This window comes from Cricetulus griseus, chromosome 7 (genome assembly GCF_003668045.3).
Source record: "Cricetulus griseus strain 17A/GY chromosome 7, alternate assembly CriGri-PICRH-1.0, whole genome shotgun sequence".
NCBI classification, from domain to species: domain Eukaryota; kingdom Metazoa; phylum Chordata; class Mammalia; order Rodentia; family Cricetidae; genus Cricetulus; species Cricetulus griseus.
The window spans coordinates 129,275,451-129,289,921 of record NC_048600.1 but is presented as its reverse complement, the minus strand read 5'-3'; the positions used below and the strand labels follow the sequence as shown (position 1 = coordinate 129,289,921).

At 47.4% G+C, this 14,471-nt stretch overlaps 1 protein-coding gene across 1 annotated transcript in view; it reads right to left on the bottom strand.

Moving 5' to 3' along the window:
• LOC100763224 (alpha-N-acetylgalactosaminide alpha-2,6-sialyltransferase 1) overlaps nucleotides 1-14,387 on the bottom strand; it is a 37,342-nt gene extending 22,955 nt beyond the window's left edge. The window contains exon 1 of the mRNA XM_035448174.1: nucleotides 14,108-14,387. Within this exon, the coding sequence (XP_035304065.1) occupies nucleotides 14,108-14,387 (280 nt within the window). The remainder of the gene's footprint in view (nucleotides 1-14,107) is intronic.
• Between the last annotated feature and the right edge of the window lie 84 nt (nucleotides 14,388-14,471).

The following is a 14,471-nucleotide window of genomic DNA, read 5'->3' as shown; positions in this document are numbered from 1 at the left end:
TCTGATTGTGTAGGTCACAAGTGCTGATCCATTTTGGGGCTAATCAGAATGCCCCTGCTCACATTCTCAGTGCAGCAGTCGGCTGTGTTCTCCCTCTGCTGACTCAGTTTCCACTCAGCAGAAGTTCCAGCATAATTTACCTTTTGAGATATTGCTGACACACCGCCAGTGCAATCTTCATCTTTTCTTTCTTTCCCATAAACTCATTAATCATCTCAAAGGGACTTTGATGGAAATGACAAAATCAGGCTCTGGTGTGCAATTAGAACATCTAATGAGTTTTGATTGGGAACTTGGTTGAGATTCAGATGCCATCAGACACTGAGAAGAAAATTGGTGAAAATATGAAAATGTAGATTTTTTCAGGCTGCTTACACAGTATTGTTCCAGAGTGAGAGTTTTGAACTTAGAATCTCTCCATTTATTTATTTTAAATTTATAAACTTTAGTTTTGAAAAAAATTGCACTTAAGAACGTCAAACACTCAGAATTAACCAGACCTAAATGAATTACATGCACTTAGAATTAGCAAAATACAGTATTTATTTTATTGAGGCAGGACCTCATTCTGCAGCCCTGGCTCACCTGGAACTCTATGTAGACCAGGCTAGCTTTAAGAGGTGGAGTCTAGGGGCTCAAGTCTAGGGGCTTGAGCAATGGCTCAGCGGTTAAGAGCACTGGCTGCTCTTCCAGATGACCTAGGTTCAATTCCCAGGACCCACATGGCAGCTCACAACTGTCTGTTAACTCCAGTTCTAGGGGATCCAACAGCCTTACACCAATGCACATAAAATAAAGTTAAATGAAAAATATTTTTTAAAAAGAGGTGGAGCCTAATGGAGGTCTTCCCCCTTTAAAAGGCGGAGCCTAATGGAGGTCTTCCAGTCATGGAGGGTGGGGTGCCTTTAACTGGAAGATTGAGGACCTCAGTTCTTAGTTATGTGTATGGGTGCTTTGCCTGCGTGTACGTATGTGCCCCACATGTGCCTCACATGTGTGCAAGGAACCCAGGAAGACCCGAAGAGGGAATCCCACAGAGGGGTTTTCTGGGACTGGAATTACAGACAATTATGAGCCACCATGTGGGTGCTGGGAATTGTACCTGGGTTCTCTGCAAGAGTAACCAGTGCTCTTAACCACTGAGCCGTCTCTTCAGGCCCCTATAAATGAGATTTTTTTTGTTGTTGTTATTTTAAAAAAGAAATGTTAGCCAGGTGATGGTGGTACATGACTTTAATCTCAGTACTCTGGAGGCAGAGGCAGGTGGATATGGGGTTTGAGCCCAGTGTGGTCTATAGGGTGAGTTCCAGGACAGCCAGAGCTACACAGAGAAACCCTGTCATAAAAAAAGAAAGAGAATAAAATAAAACAAAAACATTAAATTATCTAGACATGGTGGCACATACCTGTAATCCAGCACTCAGGGGTTAGAGAGGAGGAGGTACAGCCTGGGCTACACAGTGAGTCCAAGGCCAACCTGGGCTACAAGAGACTCTGAAAAACAAAGGCCCAGAAGGAACTCCACAGACCCACTCATTAGAGAAACTTATAAAAGAAAACATTTGGGGGGGGGCAATCCAGGAAAGCAATAGCAGCTCACGGAAGTGAGCTTGTATTTGAGCCCGTCGGCCCTAAACTGCTACCTCCCTTCCCAGTCCCCATTCAGCGAGGCAAAACCCTGCCGTTGAGACAACTAAGGATGCCAGTGGCCAACAGCAACAGACTCCCTTCTGCCCTTCACAGGCTATCACTGAGAGTCCTGGGCTTCGGTCCATCCCACCGAAGCCTGGCTGAGGACATCTGGATCAGGGAGAAGCCTGTTAATAACCTCCCTTCTGGCTGCACAACCTAGCTCAGAAATTATGCCTAGGGCGAGCAGGAAGCTATGATCGTGATGAACCCTAATCTCTTCCTGAAGGAAATGACACCCTTGACAGGACAGAGTAACAGAGCAGAATTAAACCCATGTTATCAAAGAAAGCCTTGCCATTAGAAACAATAAGAAGCATGATCAATTCAGGAAAAACATGCAATACTGTGGACACTCTGTGCAATCCCAGCAGACCACCTGGTCCCCAGAAAGTGGTAGGATGAAGGCCCAGGGACAGTGTTTTCTCAAGGGGCACACCTCGAAGCCTAGCCCCTCAGCTCTGGGCTGCCGTCTCACTGTCCTGCTGGAGGACAGACAGGCAGCAGGGGCAGCAGGCTTCTCCCCAGCGGGCAGCTGGCCCACTGAGCACACTGCCCTGCAAACTGAGACCTGGGGCCAGGGCCCGTGTCACACTGATCCTGGCAGGTAGGCACCCTCCCCACGGCTCTGCCCAGGAGCCAAGAACACTTAGGCCCCCAGGCTCAGTCCAGAGAGGTGAGAACAGAGGCTGCTGCGTCCTCACACCACCTTTCCCGACCTCAGGCTTGAGTCCAGCTCTTTTGATCTGTAACTAAGCCCTGGTCTGAACCCGCTCTCTGCCTTCCGAATGTCTCGTGCCTGAGAAAACCTATGCCAGTTGTCAGACTTAGTGGTGCATGCCTATAATCCACAGAGGCAAGAGGATCTCTGTGAGTTTGAGACAAGCTTGGACTATATAGCAAGTTCCAGACCAATTATGGCTTTATAGGAAGACCCTGTCTCAAACAATACCAAAAAAATGGAAACAAAACAACAAAAAACTGTAGATGGACTTTTCTTTCCTGCCTACCAGTTCTCAAATAACCTACACGGAGACTTAATTATAAATCCCCAGCTCATAACTCAGGCTTACTACTAACTAGTTCTTACAACTTAACCCATTTCTACTAATCTACATTCTCCCACATGGCGGTACCTCTCTTTCATCTTGCACCTCCTGTTTCTTCTCGGTATCTGGCTGGTGACTCTTCTCACTCTGCCCTTCTTCTTCTTCCAGTGTCCCTACACTGATCCTCCTGCCTAACCAATTCCTGTCCAGCTATTGGACAGTCAGCTTTTTTTTTACTAAACCAATCACAGTGACACATATTCACACAGTGTAAAGGAACATTCCATAAAAAAGAAAGAAAAAAAATCTATAGGCTGGGCAGTGCTGGCACATTGATTTTAATCACAGCACCAGGGAGTCACGCAGAGCTCTGTGAGTTTGAAGCCAACCTGGTCTACAAAGTGAGTTCCAGGACAGCCAGGGCTACGCAGAGAAATCCTGTCTCAAAAAACAAACAAACAAATAAAAACAAAAGTAACTGGGAGAGAAGGAAGTAACCTGAATTACTGCTGTCACTGAGATAACAAATCTCTCTCATGGCTCCCAGGACACGTTGTCCATACATATTGTTCATCCTCCCCAAAGTAACTTTAGCGGGCATCTTTATGGGTAGTCACAAGCAACAGGCCAGGCCAGGTTCAGTCCTCTATCCAGCCTGACCTGGACATATCAACCCTGCCCTGTGATTTAACAACTGCTCTCTGCTATTGCTATTGGATGAAAGACAGGGGTAGTGCCATGAGAATAGGCTCCTGGGGGCACCTCCTCAAAAACCCTGAGTGGACAGAAACCCCCTTGTCTGACCCCAACCCAGCCTCACCACGCCCTGTTTCAAGCATGTAGCTATGCTTTCCAAATGGCAATTGCTCTGCATTTGAAGTGTAGGGTGAAAGGACCAAGGCAAAAGTACCCTGCCCCTGATGTGACCCCAGGACAAGGGGTTGAAATCCCACCAATCCCTGAGCTTGCCCCAGAGTCAGGCTGCAGAATCCCACCAATCGCTGAGCACAAAATCCCACCAATCCCTGAGCTTGCCCCAGAATCAGGCCACAAAACCCACCAATCCCAAGCCATCATGGTAAGTCCCCCTCCAAGAAATCCTATAGAAACTCTGAACTCTGTTCAGTTTGCTGCTGCTTCTCACCCTTGAGGCAACCACCCTCCTGGATTTTTCCTTCCCAGTAAATCTCTTGAGTGAGGATTGTTGTGCAGTGTGACATTTTCACAGAGCTGTAACACTTTCCTAAACCCCAGCAGAGCTGTAACACAGACAGTAGAGCTGTATTTTGGGAAACCCTCCCCTGCCGGGGCAGAGTTATTACCTTGGGAAACCCTTTCCCTGGAGCAGGGCTGTGCACTTACAGTGACTTTGTGCTACTGTAAGTGTTATGATGGATGGGATGGCCAGGGATTCTGGCACTGGGGAGTCACAGAATACTGAGTGTTACAGCTTGGATGGAAAGGTATTCTGGCACTTAGGAGCCAAAGAATACCACAGGTCACAGTAAGCATAGCAGCTTACAGCCCTGCTCCAGGGAAAGGCTTCTCCAGTGTAACAGCTCTGCTCTGGCAGGAGAAGGCTTCCCCAAAGTCATTACAGTCCTGCCCCATCCCCCAGAGAGTGGAGAACAGGAGTATATCAACTCTGCTCTGCCAAAGAGAAGGTTTCCCAGCTAAAAAGTGTTACAGCCCTGATCTGCTTGTCTCTGCTCCAGTGAAGGAAGATCTCATCCAAACTTCATTCAAGGTATTTTTTGGGGAGGGAAGAATCCAGGAAAGTGGCTGCCTCTGCCAGGGTAGAAGAAGACAGACAGCCACAAACTGAACAGACACAGGATTTATATAAGGATTCTTAGTGGTGGAGTTTTTCCAGGGTAGGGATTGGTCAGATTTCAATTCCTGAGCTCAGAATGGTTAGATCTGGTGCTCAGGGGTTGGTTGGTTTTCTGCACAGGTTCAGGGTCCGATTTGTCTCTGGTTTCAGGGCCAAAGTCTGTTTCTTTCATTGGTCCTTTTGCCATAGCCTGTTGGCTCTAATTTTAGGGCCAGGGTGTATTTCTTTAACTGGCTCTGATTCCAGGGACAAAGTGTGTTTCTTTGGCACTGGTTTCAGGGTCGTGGTGCATTTCTTTGGCTCTGGTTGCAGAGCCAAAGTGTGTTTCTTTGGCTCTGCTCAGGGTGTTTCTTTGGCTGGCCCCTTCTCCCCACAGGTACTCCTTGGCTCCTGACTTCCATGATTCCTTTCTATCTGAACTGCAACGCTTACGGGTGGCTCAACACTTCCCACATACATCAGTAACACACTTACCAGGAAATAAAAAAAGTAAAAACAAAAACAAACAAAAACCTCCACATAGCAGGAAAGAGCTAGACTGGGTGGCAACAGGCATCACAAAGGAGCCCCAACCCAGTGCTAACAGTGTACATAAGACCCAGTTCAAAATGGATCACACATTTAAACATGAAACATGATCCTATACTCCCCACCCCCCAAAAGGGGAGGAGCTGGCAAGATGGCTAAGCAGGTAAAGGCACTTGCCACCAACTCCAATAATCTGAGTTTGTCCTGAGGACCCATACCGTAGAAAGAGACCTCACTCCTGCAAGTTGTCCTCTGATCTCCAATACACACTGTGGCATGTGCACGCACCTGTGTTCACACACAACATAATGTAACTTTAAAATTTAAAGACGCCAGTGATGGCTTAATCCCAGCACTCAGGAGGCAGAGGCAGGAGGATCTCTGTGAGTTTAAGGCCAATCTGGTCTACAGAGTGAGTTTCAGGACAGCCAGAACTACATTATGAGACCCTGTCTAGAAAAACAAACAAAACAAAACAAAACAAAACAAAACCCTTAAGCAAACAAACAAACAAACAAACAAACCCCAGAACTCTCAAAGCTTAAGAAATCTAGTTAGAAAATGGACTAAAAGTCATGAAAAAACTGTTTACCAAAGAGGATAAAGAGACAGGAAATAAATACAGGGAAAATCTGTCAATGTCATTAACCATTCACAGAGAATCACAGGAAGTGACAAAGCCACCAAGGCTAATGGTCCCACTGGGCAGCCAAAACAGTGCTACCTAGCATGCAGGAAGTGCTGGGCTCAGTTCCCAGTACTGAAGAAGCCAGAGAACTTCTGACAAGTGTGGTAGAGCCCACTTGTAATCCCAGCACTCGGGAGGAGGAGGCAGGAGGAACAGAAGGTCAAGGTTATGCTTCAATACACAGCAAGTTTGAGGTCACCCTGGCCCCTGACAGAGGTTATCTTGTCCCTATAGCAATGGCAACAATAAAACCCTCAAATAAAAATAACAAAGAAAAAATAATACTCCCCAGTAAACGAACATGTCATTGATGCTTACAACTCAGACAAGTGTCGGTTGAATTACACAGGGTGGCAGGATCACAAATATTAAATGAGGGGACAGTGAGATGGCTCAGCTGGTAACGCCACCTGGTGCCAAGCCTGACAGCATGGTTCCCATCCTCGGGACTCACGTGGTAGGAGGAGAGGATAAACTCCTGAAAGTTGTCCTCTGACCTCCACAAACAAAATAAATAAATAAATAATGTAATTTTTAGAGGTTTTTTTAAAAGCTGTTGAATGGATGCATTCTTGTAATGACAAAAAAATATAGAAATAAAGATTACTGGTAGACAGGGGTGAGGGGTGGCGGTGGCAGGTGGAGACAGCAGGAAGGGAGGCGAGGCTATAAAAAGAACAACATGTGTGTTGCTGAAGCTGTGGAAACTGTCTTCATCTTCACCTCACCCACATCAGTATCCTGCTTTTGAGTAGACTGTGTGGTTTCTCAAGATGCTTTCGTAGGGGACGCTGAATGAAGGCTAACCACACTTACTGTAGTAAGTAGTACTTCTCACTGGTGCATATGGCCTTGCAGCTGTCTCCAAGGGGAGAAAAGAATTCATTTAGAGTCAAACATGACTGCCATTGGCTCAGGAACACAGGCTCAGGGATACTCCAAAATCTGTTTCAACACGAGAGCAGTTTCTTGAAGGTTTTATAGTAGCAGAACAAAGCAAATCATACATGGAGGCACTTTTCAAATGCCCTGGGAGAAATGCCAGGTGGCCAGTTACAGCAAAGTCACAAGCTTTGTAACAGGCCTCAGATGCTGTCTGACTGTGTTCTTAGCTTTCTGGCTGAACGGGAAACAAGCATTTTGTTTGTACAATCCAAATGATTTACTTAATGGTCTCAAAGATGTTAGGAAAGCCAGGTGGGTCTACATGAATTCCATGTCAGCCAGAGCTACATAGTAAGATGAGAGAGAGAGAAACAGAGACAGAGACAGAGACACAGAGAGACAGAGACAGAGAGACAGAGAGAGAGACAGAGTCAGAGACAGACACAGAGAGACAGAGACGGAGGGAGACACAGAGAGACAGAGAGAGAGACAGAGTCAGAGACAGAGAGACAGAGACACAGAGAGAGACAGAGACAGAGAGACAGAGACAGAGAGACAGAGAAGTGGCCCAAGATAAAAGATAATGTGGCTGTAGACCTGCAATACTCCAACTCTCTATAATCGCCATGTCTTTATCATTCATTAGACTTGCCGGAGGTTCCTTAGATCTGCAGAAGATTCATTAGACCTACAGAAGATTCATTAGACCTGCAGAAGTTTCCTTAGACCTGCAGGAAGTTCAATCCAGAAGCTTCTTTCTAAGAACTTTTGTGAACAGACGTTTAGTTTAGACACTTCCAGAGGGCAGGAGAGGTAACTCAGTTAGAGCACTTGCTGCTCCAGCACAGGACTGAGTTCAGTTCCCAGTACCCACATGATAGCTCACTACCCCCTGTGACTCCAATTCGAGGCACTCTGACTCCTCTTCTGATGCTCACCGCCACAGGAATGCTCATGGTGCACACACATACCTGCAGGCAAAATGGTCACATACATAAGACAATAAATATTTTAGAAATCAAAATACTGTAAGGCAAGCCCTTAACAATTAAATTCAATGTCTTGATTCAAAACTGGTTGATGTATGATACTTGAGACAAACAGCCCCAAAGCACAGTGGACATCAATTCTCTTTCTCTCTTTCACATACCACATTTTTTGAGGCTTTATCTATTTTGTTTCATGTGCATATGTTTTGTCTACATGTAATACTGTGCACCACAGGCATGCAGTGCCCGTGGAGGCCAGAAGAGGGCATCAGATCCCCTGAAACTAAAGATACAAACAGTTGCTAGCTGTTATGTGGGTGCTGGGAATTGAACCCTGGTCCTCTGGAAGAGTAGTCAGTGTGGGTTTGTTTCTTTTGGTTAGGTGTTTGGTTTGGGTTTGTTTGGTTGTTTTTTGGGGGGGGGGCGGGGGTGGTTTTTCCAGCCAGGGCTTCTCTGTGTAGCACTGGCTGTCCTGGAACTTGCTCTGTAGACCAGGCTGGCTTTGAATTTAGAGATCCACCTGCCTCAGTCTCCTGAGTGCTGGGATTAAGGGAAAGTGCCACCACCTCCAGGTTCAGCAGCCATGTAAGCAACCTCTAAGCCGTCTCTCCAGATCCAGTCTCACACATTTTAACAAATGGTGGCAAAATACACCGAACATAAATCTCAATCATTTTTAGTGAGCAACCCACTAATGTTAACATGAGTATTGCTGTAGCCTAGAACACTTCATTTTGCAAAAACTAAAATTCTGGACCCATTAAACAAGTCCCCTTCTCCCTTTCTCCCACCCCTTTCGCACCAATTCCATACTGTGAATCTCACATAAGTGCACCTTACACACAGTGTTGAGCTCTGTGTGACTGGCTTATTTTATTTAACACAATGTCATCCTTGTTGTAGCAGGTGTCAGGCTTTCCTTAGTCATATGCACGTATATGTAAATATGCATGCATCTATGCATGGGTGCTTGTATATATGTGAATATATTTATGTATGTGTGCTGTGTATATGTAGATGTATGTATTTATAAATCTATTGCTTTTATTTATATTTTTGTTTGTGTGTATGTTGCATGTGTCTGAGTAGTTTTATGGACATCACATTCATGCAGTGCCCTCTCAGGCTAAATGAGGGCATTTGCCCCTCTGGAACCCAGCGTCAGTAGATTGTGAGCTGCCTGATGAGAGTTATGGGACAGAACCCAGTCTTCTGCAAAAACGACAAGGGCTATACAGTCTCTCCAGCGCTCCCCTTCTGGTTTTTCTCTTCTTATCGAGTTGTTTTTAGATGAGTGAATGTGTGGGGGGGGTATGTGCCCAGGAGTGGGTCACATCTGGAGCTGGAGTATCAGGCACTTTTGAGAGTCCCCATGTGGGTGCTTGGAGTTGAACTCGGGTTCTCTGGAAGAGTTGTCCATGTTCCTAACCTGTGGGCTGTCTCTCCAGCCCCTGACTTTCCTTTTCAAGGCAGGATAACACTCCGTTCTGTGGCTGCGGAACCATCTGTTTATGCCTTCATTCACTAAACTCTGTGATTGATTCTCCACTTCTTTTTAAATTTGTAATCAAACAACCTAACAAAAAATTATAAACAGTCCAAACTTTAAAAAACCAAACTCAACTGGGCAGTGGCAGTGCACGCCTGTAATCCCAACACTTGGGAGGCAGAGGAAGGCAGATCTCTGAGTTCAAGGCCAGCCTGGTCTACAAAGTGAGTTCTGGGACAGACATGGCTACAAAACAAAACCCTGTCCCAAAGGGCAGGAAAGAAATGGGAGGAGGAGGAGGAAGAAAGAAGCAGCAGCTCCAGTCTTCGGATGCCCCTTTGAAGCTAAGCAGATGTATAGCTGACAGAACAGTGCTGGAGACAGACAGACAGACAGACAGACAGACAGTGGCCAAGAACGCACTGGTGGTTAAAATCACAAGAGGAAAGGATTCCAAGAGAGATTATGAGGGTCTCAGAGTTAAATCCAGAGGCAGGTGAGCCTGCATGAAACCCAGAGATCTCATGTCCCACTAGGATACACACAGCACAGTCACAGTGTCACTGAAGCCACAGAAGACAAGAGGACATAGAACAAACTAGGACAAAACAGAAGATGAAGCACTTGAGGAGATGTTTTTATCATTATTATTATTAGTGTGTGTGTGTGTGTGTGTGTGTGTGTGTGTGTGTATGTGTGTGTGTATGTGTGTATGTGTGTGTGTGTGTATGTGTGTGTGTGTGTGTGTGAGTGTGTGTGTGTATGAGTGTGTGTGAGTGTGTGTGTGTATGAGTGTGTGTGAGTGTGTGTGTGTATGAGTGTGTGTGAGTGTGTGTGTGTGTATGTTGTGTGTATGAGTGTGTGTGTGTGTATGAGTGTGTGTGTGTGAGTGTGTGTATGTGTGTGTATGAGTGTGTGTATGAGTGTGTGTGTGTGTATGAGTGTGTGTGTGTGTGTGTATGAGTGTGTGTGTGCATGAGTGTGTGTGAGTGTGTGTGTGTATGAGTGTGTGTGAGTGTGTGTGTGTGTATGAGTGTGTGTGTGTGTGTGTATGTGTGTGTGTATGAGTGTGTGTGTATGTGTGTGTGTGTGTATGTCTATACACATGCCATGAGCCAGTGTGGCATCAGAGTTGTTTCTGTCCTTCCACTTTGTGGGTCATGGGAAGTAAACTCAGTTTGTGGAACTTGGCAGCAAGCACCTCTACTCACTGAGCATCTGAGCAGCCCTGCGGGCATGTTTATAAACTGGATCAGGACACCACAAGAAGGAGGGTTACTGTCAGAGTAAGACCTGAAAAGGACAGGCAGGGAGGCTGGGTTCCGGGGCCTGGGGGAACAGAGGCCACAGGTGTGAGCAGGCAGGTGGAAAGACAATTTTTTGTTGTTGTTGGTTGGTTGATTGGTTGGTTGGTTTTCTTGGAACTCACTCTGTAGACCAGGCTGGTCTAGAACTCACAGTTATCCACCTGCCTCTGCCTCACAAATGCTTAGGTTAAAGGCCTGAGCCACCACCACCCAACAATACTATTTTTTTTCTTGTTTTTTGATTTTCAAGACAGGGTTTCTCTGTGTAGCTCTGGCTGTCCTGGAACTCACTCTGTAGACCAGGCTGGCCTCGAACTCAGAGTCAGAGACTTACACCTGCCTCTGCCTCCTGAGTGCTAAAAGGTTAAAGGTGTGTGCCACCACCACCCAGCGGGAAGAGAATTCTTAACCATTAGTGGACACTTCTGAGGACAGACGAATTCACTCTTTGGTTCCAAACTGTCTTGTCAAGTAAAGAACCTCAGAAGATAATGATGGTGCCTTCCTGTGGAGCAGAGGGCACACTTGTCCTACTGAGGGCAATGAAGTCATGTCTGTCTAGCAAATGCAGGGGTGCTTGCATCTGGTCAACCATTCAGCACTCTGTTCCCCCTATACAGAGGTCTTCCACGGTGTTGCAAGCCTCTTTAACTCCCTGCCTCATCCCTGTGGGCTCACAAGATTAAACGTGACACAGCATAAGGCCAGTGTTGCTTACCTTGTCAAAATGACACTGTGACCCAGGAGTCTTGTGTCTTCTTGACACAGTGTTGGAACTACGCCAGGCAAGCCCATAGGCTAATGAGAGGGAAATGTCTCAGAGCCTTCCCACCTGACAGTAGTTAGGGACATACAAGTTAGAACTGTTCAATGCTTTTGTTTTAGAGACAGGTCTCATTATGTAGCCTTGGCTGTCCTGGAACTTACTATGTTGACCAGGCTGGAAATCACAGAGTTCCATCTGCCTCTGCCTTCCAGTACTGAGATTAAAGGTGTGCGCCATTACTCCAGGCTTTTTGGTCTGTTTTTGCTTCTGTTTTGATTCAGGGTGTCTTATTTTCATTCCTTTGCTATGACAAAGCACCCTGACAAAAAGCAACTTTAAGGAAAAAAGTGTTTCTTCACCTTGCTTATAATCCCAGGTTACAGTCCATCACTGCAGTGACATCCAGGAACTGGAGACACTAGTCACAGCCACGATGAAGGGCACGAGCCCATGCATGCCTCTTCAAGGCCAGACTGGTCTACATAGCAAGTTCCAGGCATGTCAGGGCTCTATGGGGAGACCTTGCCTTGAAAAATGAGAAAAGAAAGAAAGAAAAGGAAAAGGTAAACCAACCTGATTTAGACAGTCTCCCCTGAGACTCTCTTCACACAGGCCCAGTAGCCAGCACAAACTGGGCATGGTGGCGCACAACTTTAGTCCAGCACTCAGGAGGCAGAGGCAGGGGGATCTCTGTGAGTTCAAGGCCAGCTTAATCTACAGAGAGAGTTCCAGTCAGACACAGTTATTACAGAGAAACCCTGTCTCAAAAAAGTAAAAGCAAAACAAAACAAAATACCATCACCAGGAGTCTCATGTAACCCAGGCTGGTTTCAGGATGACCTTGAACTTCTTTGGTTTATTTGTTTGTTTTTCGAGACAGGGTTTCTCTGCGTAGCTTTGGCTTTGGAGCCTATCCTGGCACTCACTCTGGAGACCAGGCTGGCCTGGAACTCACAGAGATCGGCCTGCCTCTGCCTCCCCTTGAACTTCTAATCCTCTTGCCTTCACCCGCCAAGAGCACAGGTGTATAACTGATTTCTGTGGTGCTGGGAACTGAGCGAGGTGGGGCTTCACGAATGCTAGGCAAGTGCGCTTCCAGCTGAGGTACATCTCCAGCCCCAAAGCGAATGCCTGATGGTCACTCTTTTCTCTTAGAAGGGCAGAGACCAGAGAAGGCTTGATGTGGTATTCTAGAGTCACCAGAAAGCAGAATAAAAGCTGAGGCCGAGCCAGGGCTAGGCAATGGCTGGCAAGGACAGCCAGCTGAGGCTGTGTTCTTGGTTCTGTTCTGCGTTGGAATGAGTGGACAACATGGGGGCGGAACACTGCTGGGCAGATCCAGGAATGAGTCTGTGCTGGCAGAAAGGCAAGCCCACAAGTGGATTTGTGCTACCGATGAGACAGTAGCTCAGACTGTGACCCACAGACTTAGGCTAGATGGGAAAGCAAGCTCCTGAGAAACTTGAAGGATTGCTTGAGAGACTCTAGGGGGTGGACAGGACACTTTGGCCTGGGGAAGAGTTGCCATGGGACTCTGAAAATGGTGGCCTTGGATCGTTAACACAGATGGGCATCAACTCCCACAGAGCAGGGCATCCCCCAGGGAGGAGGGGTGGGAAGCTGAAAACTAGTTACCCAAGGCCCTTCTCTGAGTGAAGCAGGTGCTAATGTGAAGAGAGGGGATTGAGGTACCCTTAGCCACAGAGGGCACGACGGGTGTAACAGTTACAGAGGTTTGGCAAGGGCAAAGCACCAAGATTGAAATGAAAAACTTGAAATCAGGGCCAGCCATCGAGATGGCTAAGCAGATAAAGGTGCTTGCCTCCAAGCCAAACGACCTGAGTTTCATTTCTGGGACAAACATGGTGGAAGGAGAGAACTGACCTTCAACAAACTGCCCTCTGGGTAAGCCTTATGGGGGCTGGGCTGGGATGCACAGGGATCTGGCTGTCAGGAGCCACAGAATACTGAGTGTTACAGCTCAGATGGAAAGGTATCCTGGCACTCAGGAGCCAAGGAATACCACAGGTCACAGTAAGCGCAGCAGCTTACAGCCCTGCTCCAGGGAAAGGCTTCCCCAGTGTAACAGCTCTGCTCTGGCAGGGGAGGGCTTCCCCAGAGAAGGTGTTACAGTTCAGTTCAGGACAGTAACAACTCACTCGCTGCCTCTTCCAGTAAGGCTTCCCTGGTGAGAGTGTAACAGCCCTTCTCAGCTCCATTCCAGCCAGTCTCTGTTCCAGCAAAGAAGTTCTCACCCAAACCTCTTTCAAGAGATTTATTAGGAGGGAAGAATACAGGAGGGTGGCTGCCTCTGCCAGGGTGGAAGAAGACAAGACAGTCACAAGGTAAACAGGCACAGGGCTTATATAAGGATTCTTAGGGGCAGAGTTTTTCCAGGGTGGGGATTGGTCAGATTTCAATTCCTGAGCTCAGAGTGGCTAGATCTGATGCTCAGGAATTGGTTAGTTTTCTGCACAGGTTTGGGGTCAGATTTGGCTCTGGTTTCAGGGCCAAAGTCTGTTTCTTTCATTGGTCCTTTTTAGCCTTTTGGCTCTAATTTTAGGGCCAGGGTGATTCCAGGGACAGAGTGTGTTTCTTTGGCACTGGTTTCAGGGTCAGGGTACATTTCTTTGGTTCTGGTTGCAGAGCCAAAGTGTGTTTCTTTGGCTCTGCTCAGGGTGTTTCTTTGGCTGGCCCTTTCTCCCTAAACTACCTACATTATGCCCTCCATCTCAATGGGTAGTTACCAAATAAAGGATTGACAACCCAAGGTCCACAGTGGTCCCCACCGCAGCAGGCTCCCTGCCTGAACCCTCCACCCACAATCCCAAATCTGGGCTAAGGGGTTTCCTTCCACCCCTTGGTGAAAGCCCCTCAAGGTACCAGGGCATAAACCGTCAAGCCTCAGGGTCCTCGTGAGAGCAGCCGGCCAGGTGGTTCCACAGCTGCCACCCACCCTCTTCTTAAGCCCATAAATCTCGGGTGAGCTCCGAATCGCACAGGGCTCAGCCTGCTCAGCAGACGACCATCCCGGTCCTTCACTGCTCATGCTGGCCCTGGACGGTGCGAACCGAACCGAACATCCCTGCCCAATTCGGGGCTGAGGTGCTTCTGGGGTGTGGCTCTGGCGGGAGAGCAGCGTCCGGGGTGACCGCACCGCCATCGAAGTCCCCGGGGGCGGCTCTGACCGTCAGTAGCTGCCCGTCGGCCTTTTTTTTTGGGGGGGGGGCGGCCCTAGAGACGCAGG